A 13,851-nucleotide genomic window follows, 5' to 3' on the forward strand; every position below is an offset into this window, starting at 1 on the left:
TATTATGAAGTTTTATTACGAAGAATACAAATCAAAGCAAAATAAATAGGGTGAGGTCTGATATGGTTTTGCATGTGGAGCTTCCTTGTCCTCAGGACTCAGAATCAGTGTCCCTCCTGGTACATTGATATGTGTCACCAACCCAGGATGATACCCAAGCTTCAGGTGTCTTGAGATCTCATTAATCAACCACAGTTGATTGAATCACTGACCATGTGGTCTACCCTCTTCCCTTCCCTGGAACATTTAGAGTGCACCAGCCCTCAGATCACATGGTTGGTCTTAGAGCATGGCCCGCCTCCAGCTGAAACTGGGAGCCCACCATGAGTCACTTCATGAATAACTTAGGTGTGATCTGTGAAGCCCACAGTTCATACCAAAGCACTAAGGACTTAGAAGTTCCCTCCCAGGAAACAGACACAACGACCAAATAATTTCAAAAGAGTAGAGTTAAAATCATGTTGTTAATGTGGCGTGACTTACGAAAGCCCTTTGTCATGGTTTATCAGTGGTCTTTAAAAGTGGAGGGCTATAAAGGTTTGATGTGACTGCATGAGATGAAAGAGAATTGGAATAAAATCTCAAACATCTTTCTTGCCACACTTCAAAGCTTTGTGTTTGAAGAGATTTTATTTGAGCTGATTTGCTATAGAAAACTATAAGTGGTAAAGATGCTGCTAGCTGAAAAATATAGCTTGCTTATAGAGTATCTCATTTATTAAAACATGACTTTATTATGATGTGGTTCTTAGTAATGGGTTATTTGGTACAAGAAAATGAGAACCTTGGTTTCTTTTTCTAATTCCACATTCCAATTTTGTCAGAGAGCAAGAGCTCCCTCCTGATAGCTATTTAACATAGGCAATGTCACATTTAAGAAGTGAGGGAAGAATCCAGCTCTCACTTATGGCCTGGGATAGCAGTGGAAGATGGCCCAGGTCCTTGGGCCCCTACACCTGCGTGGGAGACCCGGAGGAGGCTCCTGGCTCCTGGCTTCAGATTGGCGCAGCTCTGAGGAGCTGAACCAGCAGACGGAAGACCTTTTTCTCTATCTCTCCCTCTCAATGTAACTCTACCTCTCAAATAAATAAATAAGAAGTGAGGGAAGAAGATAAAGGAGGTATTAACTTTTCCAAAGTTCTGGATCTGCTCATATGTCAGAACTTACTTGGCCAGGGGATGGAAAGCAAACCTGAGCCACATTTGTTCTCCAAATTTATCATTTTGACAATAGAAAATGATAGAAAAAGCATAGAAAATGTTGCATTAAATTTGGTTGTACTCAGAAAAAATAAATAAATCTTGGAATCTCAGAAATGCCTGCAAAGATAGATCATCTGGTATACAGTGCAACTGATTGCTAGAGAGATTGGGACCTTTATAGTAAAAAGACAAATTGAGAGATGGCCTGCCATGTTGTGATTGAGTTAGAAGGACAGTTATAAAAAGGGAAAGAGGAAATATCTAGGAAGGATAAGAAGTAACAGTCTCCACACACTGGGGTCAAAGTATGGGAGACCATGACTAGCAGGAGGACTTTACCTTCCTCCCCAGGCCTTGGATGTATTCCTACCTCTCCCCTATGGGGAAAACATAAGGAGTCTTCAAAAAAAGTGCATGTAAAAATGTATGTTATAGTCGGCGCCGCGGCTCACTAGGCTAATCCTCCACCTTGCGGCGCCGGCACACCGGGTTCTAGTCCCGGTCGGGGCGCCGGATTCTGTCCCGGTTGCTCCTCTTCCAGGCCAGCTCTCTGCTGTGGCCCGGGAGTGCAGTAGAGGATGGCCCAAGTGCTTGGGCCCTGCACCCCATGGGAGACCAGGATAAGTACCTGGCTCCTGCCATCGGATCAGCGCGGTGTGCTGGCCGCAGCGCGCCGGCCATGGCGGCCATTGGAGGGTGAACCAATGGGAAAAAGGAAGACTTTTCTCTCTCTCTCTCACTGTCTAACTCTGCCTGTCAAAAAAAAAAAAGTATGTTATAAAAAAGTGCATGGATTTCAGAATGTTTTCCTCTAAAATAAACATGTTATAATTCCATTTTGCCATCAACATTTTTTTTTGAAAGGCAGAATGAGGCTGGCGCCAGGGCTCAATAGGCTAATCCTGCTCCTGCAGTGCTGGCATACCAGGTTCGAATCCCGGTCAGGGCACCAGATTCTGTCCCGGTTGCCCCTCTTCCAGGCCAGCTCTCTGCTGTGGCCAGGGAGTGCAGTGGAGGATGGCCCAAGTGCTTGGGCTGCCCTGCACCCGCATGGGAGACCAGGAGAAGCACCTGGCTCCTGCCTTCAGATCAGCGCGGTGTGCCGGCCGCAGCGCGCCGGCTGCGGCGGCCATTGGAGGGTGAACCAATGGTAAAGGAAGACCTTTCTCTCTGTCTCTCTCTCACTGTCCACTCTGCCTGTCAGGAAAAAAAAAAAAAAAAGAAAGAAAGAAAGAAAGAAAAGAAAAGAAAAGGCAGAATGACAGATCTTTCATCCTACTAGTTCACTCTGCAATGCTAAGAACTCCATCTGGCTCTCTACATCACGTGGGTTGCTAGGGCTCAAGTCTTCTGCCGCCTTCTCAGGTGCATTAGCAGGGAGCTAAATCAGAAGCGAAGCAGTGGGGACTCAAACCAGCACTCCAATGAGGGCTGCCTTTTGGCATCACAAGTATCAGCTTACCTTGCTATGCCACAACGCCAGCCCCTCTGTGGACTCTGTAGTACCTTTGTGTTCCTCTCTCAAAGTGATTGCTTTCTGGAACCTGCTCCTGTATGAAATTCAGAGCAAGATTTGTGGCACTTATGAGAGCCTCCGTCAGTACAGCTACAGATAGATATTTAGGAAATGGGATAAACTTGCTATCCTTGTCCATCCCAGAATATGTTTAGTGGGGCGGATGTTGTGGCACGGCAGGTTAAGCTGCTGCTTGGGACATCCACGTCCCCTATCAGAGTGCCAGTTCAAGTCACAGATGCCCTTTTTTTTTTTTTTTTTTTTTTTGACAGAGTGGACAGAGAGAGACAGAGAGAAAGGTCTTCCTTTACCATTGGTTCACCCTCCAATGGCTGCTGCGGCCAGCGCGCTGCGGCTTGTGCACCGCACCAATCCGAAGGCAGGAACCAGGTGCTTCTCCTGGTCTCCCATGGGGTGCAAGGCCCAAGGACCTGGGCCATCCTCCACTGCACTCCCGGGCCACAGCAGAGAGGTGGACTGGAAGAGGGGCAACCAGGACTAGAACCTGGGGTGTTGGCGCCACAGGCGGAGGATTAGCCAAGTGAGCCGTGGTGATGGCCTGTGATACCATTTTAATAATTAATATTTTGAGTTCTTTTCATGAAGTTTCCTTACCCCACACAGTTGAAGCCCATAGGTCTGCTTTTGTTTTTGACTTTTTGTTGTTACTGCCACAGTTCATACAACCACCAAAAAAAAGGTATATAATCTTGTTCACAGTCGGTTTCTCTGATATAGTTGCTAGGGTTTATGTCTTTTGTGTAGATCCCTGCCATTGATGTGTGCTGTAGTATCTGAATTCCCCAATATTGCCGTGGGTGAAGGTGGAGGAGAGTGGAGCATTTGCTGCACTTGAGATCGAGGTGATAACATGCGCAGCCCTCAACCTGTTCTAAAGTTTTCTAAGCAGAGAAAGATGCAGGATGAATTGAGGGAGCAAATAGTTGCTCCCCAAGGGTGATTTGTAGCTGGCTGTCTACAGAACCTTCATTATAACCCCAGTGAATAGCAAGTGAGTGAGAAGGAGGACTGTGTGCTGCCTCCAGCTAGAATGTCCTAGATTGCTGTTTTCATCCTATGTGACTTCTGTGTGTCAGTTCGCATAGTATTTTAGGAATACTTTGATTACCAAATGAAAAGTGAGCTTGAACTCCAAGCCTACAGCAGTCCCTTGCCTTGGTTGTTTACTTTTTTTGCATGCTAGCAGGAACTTAAAGCAGGTTGCTCCCCAGAGTGTTTTTAGGCGTTTCTTTCTTTCTTTCTTTTTTTAAGATTTAGCTGCAGTGGCCAGAGCTGAAATGATCCGAAGCCAGGAGCTTCTTCTGGGTTTCCCACGTGGATGCAGGGGCCCAAGGACCTGGGCCGCCATCTTCTTTTTTTTTTTTTTTTTTTTTTTTAAGATTTATTTTATTTATTTGAAAGAATTTCACAGGGAGAGAGAGAGAGGTCTTCCATCTGATGGTTCAACTGGCCAATCCAAAGCCAGGAGCCAGGAGCTTCTTCCGGGTCTCCCACACGAGTGTAGAGGCCCAAGGGCTTGGGCCATCTTCTGCTTTCCCAGGCCATAGGCAGAGAGCTGGATCAGAAGTGGAACAGCCAGGTCTCGAACCAGTGCCCATATGGGATGCTGGAGCTTCAGGCCAGGGCATTAACCCACTGCACCACAGCGCCAGCCCCCTAGGCCATCTTCTGTTGCTTTCCCAGGCCATAGCAGAGAGCTGAATTGGAAGTGAAGCAGCCGGGACTCGAACCGGCGCCCATATGGAATGCCGCACTGCAGGCAGTGGCTTTACCCGTTATACCACAGTGCCACCCTCTCCCTCATTTACTTTTAATTTATACCAATTAATGGAAACCTCCTTTCCTGGGTGATCTCATCAAGTCCCTTGACATCTCCAGCCTCAGCTCTCTTCTGCTCTTTACCCAGCTTTTTCAAAATATAATGCTTGGTTCATCCCACAGACCCTGTTTTTGTAATGACCATCCAGTCACTCAGACCAAAATCTTAAACCTTAGTCTAGTCTTTTTTTTTTTCTTTTCCTTCTCAGGCTCTAACCTAGTGGATCCACAAGTTCTGTGTGTCCTTCCTTTGGGGGCTGTCCTATAGCAGCCAGTTCCTAGTTCTCTGTTAGGCCGTTGTGACCCAAGACATCATCTTGTTGCACATGGATCACTACAGTGGCCACCCAGTTTCTCTCTATGTCTGCTTTTCTCTCTTTATGGTACATTCTCACATTGCAGCCTTAATAGTCATAAATCTTAAATCATATTACCTCCCCTCTTTTGTATTCTTTAATTGTATCTGGTTGCTCAGATTCCTGTTTTCTTTTCCTTCTCAGGCCAAGTTCATTCTCACTCTGGAACCTTTAGGTGTACCTTCCCCTTCAAGTTATTCAGATCTTGGCTCAAATATAACCTCTTCAGAGAAGCCTTTAAAACAGTCCCCACTTTATCATTTTTTTCATGCAACGTGTCACCTCCTGAAATACATGTTGTTTTTCTTGATGCTTTTTGTGTGAGGCAGGGACTTTTGTCTATGATTTGTAGACAGGGAGATGGGGTTGTGCAGTAGACACAGCATTTTGGAAAAGTTCCTCAGCCATCTTTATGCATACCCCTGATTTAGAACCATTTATTTGCTTTTACTAATAATTTACCTCCTTCTAAGGTAAGATCAGAGAAATTACATTTAAAGCAGTAAGCAAGTGGTAGAGTATAAGGAGTCTTCAAAAAGTTCATAGAAGGTGTGTAATATGGAAAAACTATGCATGCATTTCAAAATTTTTACACCAAAATAAACTTTGAATTCTGTGAACTTTTTGAAGCATCCTCTGCAGTTTCCCCAGCATCCCTTTTGTTCTGTGGAGTTGATATCAGGTGATGCTGGCTTTTTCTTCTGCCTCTGACTGCTGCTGTTATCTTCAGCCTCTCTAGTCTCAGAACATTTTTCCTGCCTGTTAAGGCAGATTTACTTTGCTTCACACTCTTGGGGTTAGAGCCCCAAACACTAGATCTTTAATGATATCACTTCTCCATGCCTAAGAGGCAGTAAGTTGATGACTAAACAAAAATTAACAAGATAACATTTCTGGTTTCAAATGAGTTTCAAAGCCATGTTCAACTTAGTGTCCCCATGATTTGAACAACCAGCTATCATTATAGCAGAAATGAGACATGACTCCATATGATTTACTAACTCTTCATATTTTCCAGAAAAATTGTAGTGAATGTTGTAGTGAAAATTAAATTTCCTATTTCCCTTTAATTCTTTCACCCCTTTTACTACCATCTACCTTTTCTTTCCTAGGAGTCAACTTTTTTTTTTTTTTTTTTTTTTTTTTTTTTTTGTAGATTAATTTATTTTGAAAGAGTTACATGATAGGGTGGAGGGAGATACTGGTTCACTCCCAGATGACCATAATGGCCAGCACTCTTTGCCGGGAGCTTCATCCAGGTCCTCCACATGGGTGGCAAGTGCTCCAAAACTTGGGTCATTTTTCTGCTGCTTTTCCCAGGCCATTAGCAAGGAACTGGATCAGAAATGAAGCAACCAGGACACAAAAAGTCTCCCACGTGGTATAACACCATCGCAGGCATCAGCTTTACCCACTACACCACAACACCAGCCCTGAATTCAGCTTTTTTAGATTTCACACATACAAGGGTACTTCAAAAAGTTTTTGGGTGGCCGGCATTGTGGTGTAGCAGGTTAAGCCAGCACCTGTGCTGCCCATATGGAAGCCACTTGAAGTCCCAATTGCTCTACTTCCTATCTAGCTCCCTGCTGATGCTCCTGGGAAAGCAGCAGATGGCTCAGGTATTTGGCCTCCCACACTCACATAGAAGATGTGGATGAAACTCCTGACTCCTGGCTGGCCCATCCCAGCACTGGCCGTTGCAGCCATTTGGGAGTGAACCAGAAACTGGGAGATTGCTCTTTTTTCTGTGTCTGTCTCCTATCAAGTTCCTCTTCCCACCATTTCTGCATTGTGGATTGAGTTTCCAACACATGAACTTTGGAGGAAACATTCAGAGCGTTGCATGTGCTGTTACCAGATGCATGGCTTACAACTATTTTCTCCCAATCATTGGTTGTCTTTTCACACTGTTAGTTATTTGCTATGCAGAAGCACTTTAATTTGATGTAATCCCATTGATCTGTTTCTACTTTCGTCATCTCCATTTTTGGGGTCAAACCCAGGAACTCATTATCCAGACTAACATGGTATAGCTTTTCCCCCAAGTTTTATTCTAGTAGTTTATAGTTTCTGGTCTTAATGTCCAAGTCATTAATTTGTTTTGAGATAATTTTTGTATATGATGTGAGATTAGTGTCTTGTTTCATTCTTTTGCATGTCGATGTCAGTTTTCCCAACACCGTGTTTTTTTGTTGTTGTTGATTTTTTATTTTATTTTTTGAGGAGAGGTAGAGAGAGAGAGGTCTTGTATCTGTTGGTTAATTCCTCAAATGGCCACAACAGCTGGTGCTGTGCCCATCCAAAGCCAGGAGCAAGGAGCTTTCTCTGGGTCTTCCCATGCGGGTTCAGGGGCCCAAGGACTTGGGCCATCTTCTACTGCTGTCCCAGGCCATAACAGCTGGATTGGAAGTGGAGCAGCTGGGATTTGAACCGGTCCCATATAGGATGCCAGCACTGCAGGCAGCAGCTTTACCTGCTATGCCACAGTGCTGGCCCTGAAAGACTTTTGAATGTTCACACAACAAAGAAATCTTGAATATATGAAGAAATAGATGCTAATAGTCCTAATTTGAACATTAAAATCTATGCATGTATTGAAATATTACCCTGTATCCCATAAATATATACACTTATTGTTCGAATGGACACATTGCCCAGTCTCTCCTCATGCCTTGCTGGGTGTGTGTGTGTGTTTGTTTGTGTTGGTTTTGGCTTTGCTTTTTGCCATGGAATAACTCATGTGTTGAGTTAGTTTAACTGAGCTTTTCCTATTTTCTCCATGTTAGTAAAGTATGGGTATGGAAGGAAAAACTTTAGGAATAACCTTAAACTTTTTTTAAAGGGGTGAGTGTTTGGCACTATGGTTAAGATGTCTCTTGGGAAGCCTACATCCCATAGCAGAGTCCCCAGGTTCGAGGCCCAGCACCTCTCTCCATTCTAGCTTCCTGTTAATGCTCTCCCTGGGAAGTGGCAGATGATGGCTCAAGTACTTGGGTCCCTGCCACCCATGTTGAGACCTGGATTGAGTTCTGGCTCCTGGCTTAGGCCTGGCCTAATCCTGACTGTTGTGGGCATTTGGGAGTGTAGCACCTAGGTGGGAGATTTCTTTTCCTTTCTGTCCGCCTCTGTTATCCTGTCTTTCAGACTATTAAAATAGAAAATTTTTAAAAATTAAAAATGATCATCTACAAGTTAGACCTCCTGCTAATTTTCTCATCCAATGTTGTGATTTTTTTGCATGGATGAAAGACTAGTTAAGTCAAAGAGCAATAACTTGCCAAAGACCTTTTCCTCTGATGTTTTCATATTTTTTTCCTCTTAGGCCTTTGAACTGGCCACGGGTGACTATTTGTTTGAGCCCCACTCAGGGGAAGAATATACTCGAGATGAAGGTGAGTGCCTGAACTGAAGATGTCTGCACAGAGCAGTCAGATTCTCCACTTGGGATTAACGTCATTTGTTAGCAATGAGCAGCCGTGCTCATCCTAGTAGTGTGCTCAGTATATGGGAATCCCAGAAAAGACGGAAATATGAAAATACTTTATCTTAGGCATCAGACATATTACATTATTTTAAGGCCACGATTGGTTAAAATTTCTGTTGCCAGGTAAATTTTTCTCCAGCATCTGTTTGTCTTCCTTGCTGTATTTATTAGTGATTTATTCTTTATCCAGTTTGAATTTACCTGTCCAGCAACCCGTTACTTAGTTATGCCTCCTCCCTTATTTGGGAGTCAGTGCTTTTAATATGAAACACACTACCTGAATAGGGTATAGAAACTGTGTCCTGTTTGTATAAATTCTGCAATATTTAGCATTCTTATTCTGTTTTCTGAAAGCTAAAGTTATGTTTTCTTCTTTTTTAATAAAAATTTAGGATTTATTTATTTATTTATTTGAAAGTCAGAGTTCACTCCCCAATTGGCCGCAACGGCCAGAGCTGTGCCAATCAGGAGCCAGGAGCTTCTTCCGGGTCTTCCACGCGGGTGCAGGGGCCCAAGGCCTGCTTTCTCAGGCCATAGCAGAGAGCTGGATTGGAAGTGGAGCAGCTGGGACTTGAACCAGTGCCCATATGGGAATCTGGCGCTTCAGGCCAGGGCGTTAACCCACTGTGCCACAGCACCAGCCCCAATATTTTCTTCTTAAATGATATATTTAGAATTCCACTGTAAAACGAAATACAATGGATTTACATTTTGTGGTAGCCAATGGAAAAAGCCCAGGCTGTCACTTGCTCCATCCGAGAGGCTGCGGAGGTAGACAACCATGTATGTCTGATTTTCCCATCATGATAGCACCCAGATCAGTAGAGGAGTTAGTAAATCGAATGAAGAAATGATTCACTATAACAGTCTAGGCAACTTTTTATTTTGCTGCAGGATGAGTGAGGATGCTGAGAGAGAGCACTGGTGACTCCTCCCAGTGTGCAGAATTCTCTGCTCTCTGTGTTTGCTTCCAGGCTTTGGGAAATTGGGTTTTTGTTTTCTGCAAAGCAAAGAATGTTTGCTGTTTCTCAAAGCGTGATCCCCTGGGATAGTAACAGGCAATGTTGGGCCTGCTAAGATTACTAACAAGTGCTGTTGAGAAAATGGTGTACTAACTACTTTCCATAGCCAAGTGCCTATTTTGGTAGATTTGGGAAGTTTAGACATGTTACATATTTGTGTGTGTGTGTCTGTGTGTGTACTCATTGTTGCAAGATACTATAATTACTACCCATATATACTCATGATTTTCCCTGTCCTCTGCTTGCTTTTTTTTTCTGGGTTCTAAGTTCGTGTTGCAGGTTTACAGTGTTTTAGAAGTACCCTACCATAATCTGCTCAGGGAAATAATCAGTTTTTCTCTACAAATATTAGTATGTAGAACAGAGTCATACTAAGGACCATAACTGACAAACCTGAAAATTGAAATATATATGAAAAGTAAGGGAACAGGGGATCATCTTCCCCAGATATTTAGATCCTAATTTATTCCTCCTGTGCTAGCCAATACTAATCATCCGTAGATCAGCCCCAGCCCCTCTGTACCATTTCACTGCACACATGCCACAGCCTGTGAGAGTGGGAAGAGGCAAACCTTTATCCCCTGGCAGTGCATTCATGATGGTTACAAGTCATGGTGGGACGGGGGCCTAGGTACCATGACTCTGCTGTTGCCATCCCACAGTCCTAACTCTGGGGTAATACTTGATCATTTTTCCCATCCAAGTATATCAATCCTTGTATATCCAAGTATATCAATCAATATTTAATTGAAAAGCCAGAGATAAATTGCTGCAATTATATATAAATAACAATTTCAAGGGGGAAAATAACCCTTTATTATAGGAAACAAAGATTTTTAAAAGATTTTATTTATTTGAAAGGCAGAGTTAGAGGAAGAGACAGGGAAAGATCTTCCATCCACTGATTCACTCCCCAGATGGCTGCAACAGCCAGGGCTGTTCCAGGCTGAAGCAGCAGCCCGGAGCTTCTTCTGGAGCACTTGGGCCATCCTCTGCTGCTTTCCCAAGCACCACAGCAGCAAGCTGGATCAGAAGTGGAGCAACCAGGACTCGAACTGGTGCCCACATGGGATGCCAGTGCTGCATAGGGTGGCGTTTTACCTGCTATATCATAACACTGGCCCTAGGAAAACATTAAGCAAATCAGTACTTCTCTGGAAAGTTTACAGTAAGAGAAACTGTAGTCTCATTTTTGTCTTTGATATTCTCACTTTGATTATTGTTAATGGTAATGTATAGATAGATATTTATTTGCAAGTCCTGCCTAAAAATGGCAGGAATTTCTTGGCAGCGAGGTGCTTGTTACCAAACCATGTATTCTGACAAAACTGCACAAAGATTGCAGTGAATTCATGAATGCAAAGTCCTTTTAAAACGACCGTGCTGGATCTGTCCATGTGAAAGAGATACTATATGAGACTTTCACAGAATCCCAGACATGTTATCTCCCCTGGCAGATGCAGAAATGGAAAATGTTAAGTGCCTCCTTTGAATCTTCAGTGATTCTGTGAGTTTAGAGTCATTTATAAAAACTTCTGGCTGTGAGCCAACATTTTTTGAACACCTCTTCATATTCTTAGTTTTGTTACCTAAAGCATTAAAAGGCAATGAGTTGTGGCTGGTCTCAGGTCCACCTGCAGCCAGCAGACTGCACACCACCCTTGGAGCTTGCCGTGACTATTATGAGTCACTATTTGACCTGGACATTTAAGTAGCCTGGTCCTGTAGCTGTATTTTAAAATGTTTGTGCTACTTTCTAATTAAAAAGTATGAGTTTTAGGAAGAAAATGTAAAGCTCTAGCAAGACATGAGGGTTTTCAGTTGCATTCTAGCTCTCTTGGCCCTGAAGCTTCAAGTAGGCCATTGATTTTCTCTGAGGTTCTGTTTTCTTGTCTTTGTAATGAGGTACTGATCTTTGACCTGTTGTACAGGGTGATCATAAAAACTCTTAGAATTTACCAGATGTGAGGGTTTTCCTGTGAATGTTCTGTATAGAAGGTGATACTTTTACTCTTGAAACCCAGAGCATTAGAGTAGACAAATAAATACAGTTGTAGAGTGATTAAAGTGTATTTGTATGGTTTTTTACCTTACCTGAAGAACCCACCTGAACCCAGACAGTTAGACAAAAATAAGCCTCCAAAATCCAAAACAGGACTTGCCAACTACTGTCAGGTGGTCAGCCAGCTGAAATAACTCTCAGCCTTCCCAGTCTTCCCCCTTGTATCCTTGGTTTTATTTGTAGCTGCATTTGAACGGCTAGTCCTTGAAAAGCCTGTTCATAGAAAAACCTGTATTACAGCTTGTCCTTGATCTTACTGCTATCTTGCCCTTCTATTTTCGACTACATTGCACACATTATAGAACTGATAGGCAGAGTTCCAAGAAGCTTTGCCCTCAGGTAACGAGTCACAAGGACTCCAGTTGCAGAAGCGGTTTTGTGACCATGACTGTTCATGTAGGCCACAGGGACGCAATTCAGGAAGCAGAGCATCCACACCAAGATAGCTGAGAGCTGTCACTCAGGTTACACTGATGGTTTCCCGGATTCTCCATTAGATGGGTTGGTCCTCTTCCCGAACAGGACAGAAAGCAAGCCTGAAATGCTTTCCAGAGAGGTGTGCACACTGTGCTTTCTGCTGTGTTTGTTACACCTGTTATGTATGTCTTTTTTTTCTCCCTCTTGTAATGTTTGAAACATACAGATCACATTGCGTTGATCATAGAACTTCTGGGGAAGGTACCACGCAAGCTCATTGTGGCAGGAAAATATTCCAAGGAATTTTTCACCAAAAAAGGTAAAATGCATTTGTTTTTTCCCAGACTTAAGGCGGCAAAGGGTTTAAATATGAAGAGGTAAGTACAGCTGGGTGCATGTTCTTAGAGAAAGGTGGGCCTTGAGTGCTGAGCTGTGACTTAGCAGAAGGGTGAAATAGCGCTGGCCAAGAGCAGAGACCGGAAGGCAGAGTGTCCAATCCCTGCTGCTCCATAGCCATGTGACCTTCCACACAAGCTCACTGTGCATCAGTCTGTGAATTTCTAAATGAGGATGGTAGTTAATTCATGGCTGTAAGTGCCTGGGACATGGTTGATTGTTCTGATTGTTCCTACTTCAGCACTTAAGAAAAATGCAAATTTTTGTCGGTATTAAACCACCCCTACCACAGGACAAGTAGTTTAGTTTCAGCTTCTTCCAGGCAACAACTATGTCTCATTCATCTTATATCCCAGTGACACCCAAAACAATCACTTAAACATCAGACTAACTTTACATTCTTCAGTTTTATGAGTTTATGTTACTATTAAAGACTGGAACAAAAATAAAATTGATTTCAAATTTTTGACTTGATAGTGTATTTCTTACACATTTCAATACAACTGAAATGTGAAAAACTGACTTAGAAGGATCTAGAAAACTTTTTTCCCCGAATTGTACAGTGATTCCCCTTTTCCTCCCAACTTCTACACAAGTGCTGTGAAAAATTGATTTTACTCCTTGTGACAGGAGACATCCCCAGAAATGTTACTCCTCCTTTAAAAAAAAAAAAAAAAAAAAAAGATTTATTTGTTTATTTGAAAGAGTTACACAGAGAGAGCGAGCTTCCATCTGCTGGTTCACTCCCCAATTGGTCACAACAGCTGGTGCTGTGCCCATCCAAAGCCAGGAGCAAGGAGCTTTCTCTGGGTCTTCCCATGCGGGTACAGGGGCCCAAGGACTTGGGGCATCTTCCACTGCTTTCCCAGGCCATAGCAGAGAGCTGGATCAGAAGTGGAGCAGCTGGGACTTGAACCGGTGCCCATATGGGATGCTGGCACTGCAGGCGGCAGCTTTACCCACTATGCCACAGCGCCTTCTTAAGCCTCTTATCAGGCAAGAAGATGGTGAAGTTGTCTCATAAGAGCTCTTCCATGTTGCTCAAAGTCAATTAAGATATGCACGTGTACCAAGTAGGTGATTACATAGGCACTCATTGCACACAGAGATTTCAAATATGTGCCATATGTGAAAAAATTCAACATTTTCCTTAGCCATTAATAATTGACTATCTTAAATTACCACTTCAAAGAAACAGCAGTTCCAGAGTATGTGCTACTCTACCTTCAGTCTATACTGAATTTGTTCTTTTGCTGCTTTTGTACATTTTTGACCTGATGTGAACTTTTTGCTGGATTGTTGAGCAAAAGGTACAAATTGTTCTTGATGTATGTGGATAGACTGCCTTTGGGGGACCATGTGAGACCATGTTGAGTATGTAACATTTAATCTTTATCTTAGGGAAAACCTACTTCCTAGTCATGCATACCCAGTTTGAAACCTAAAATAATGCTGGAATGGGGGAGAAAATAAATTATCTTAAACTGTTAGGATCTTACAGAATGCTTTAGACAAGTACTTTGTGAGTAGAAGATTAATTTGATTCTTTGTAC

At 43.1% G+C, this 13,851-nt stretch overlaps 1 protein-coding gene across 1 annotated transcript in view; it reads left to right on the forward strand.

The window, feature by feature from the left end:
- SRPK1 (SRSF protein kinase 1) overlaps positions 1-13,851 on the forward strand; it is a 71,487-nt gene that overhangs the window by 55,170 nt on the left and 2,466 nt on the right. Inside the window, 2 exon segments of the mRNA XM_070074152.1 lie at positions 8,240-8,309; positions 12,129-12,221. Coding sequence (XP_069930253.1) covers positions 8,240-8,309; positions 12,129-12,221 — 163 coding nt within the window.

The sequence above is a fragment of the Oryctolagus cuniculus genome, chromosome 5, assembly GCF_964237555.1.
Source record: "Oryctolagus cuniculus chromosome 5, mOryCun1.1, whole genome shotgun sequence".
Taxonomy (NCBI): Eukaryota; Metazoa; Chordata; class Mammalia; order Lagomorpha; family Leporidae; genus Oryctolagus; species Oryctolagus cuniculus.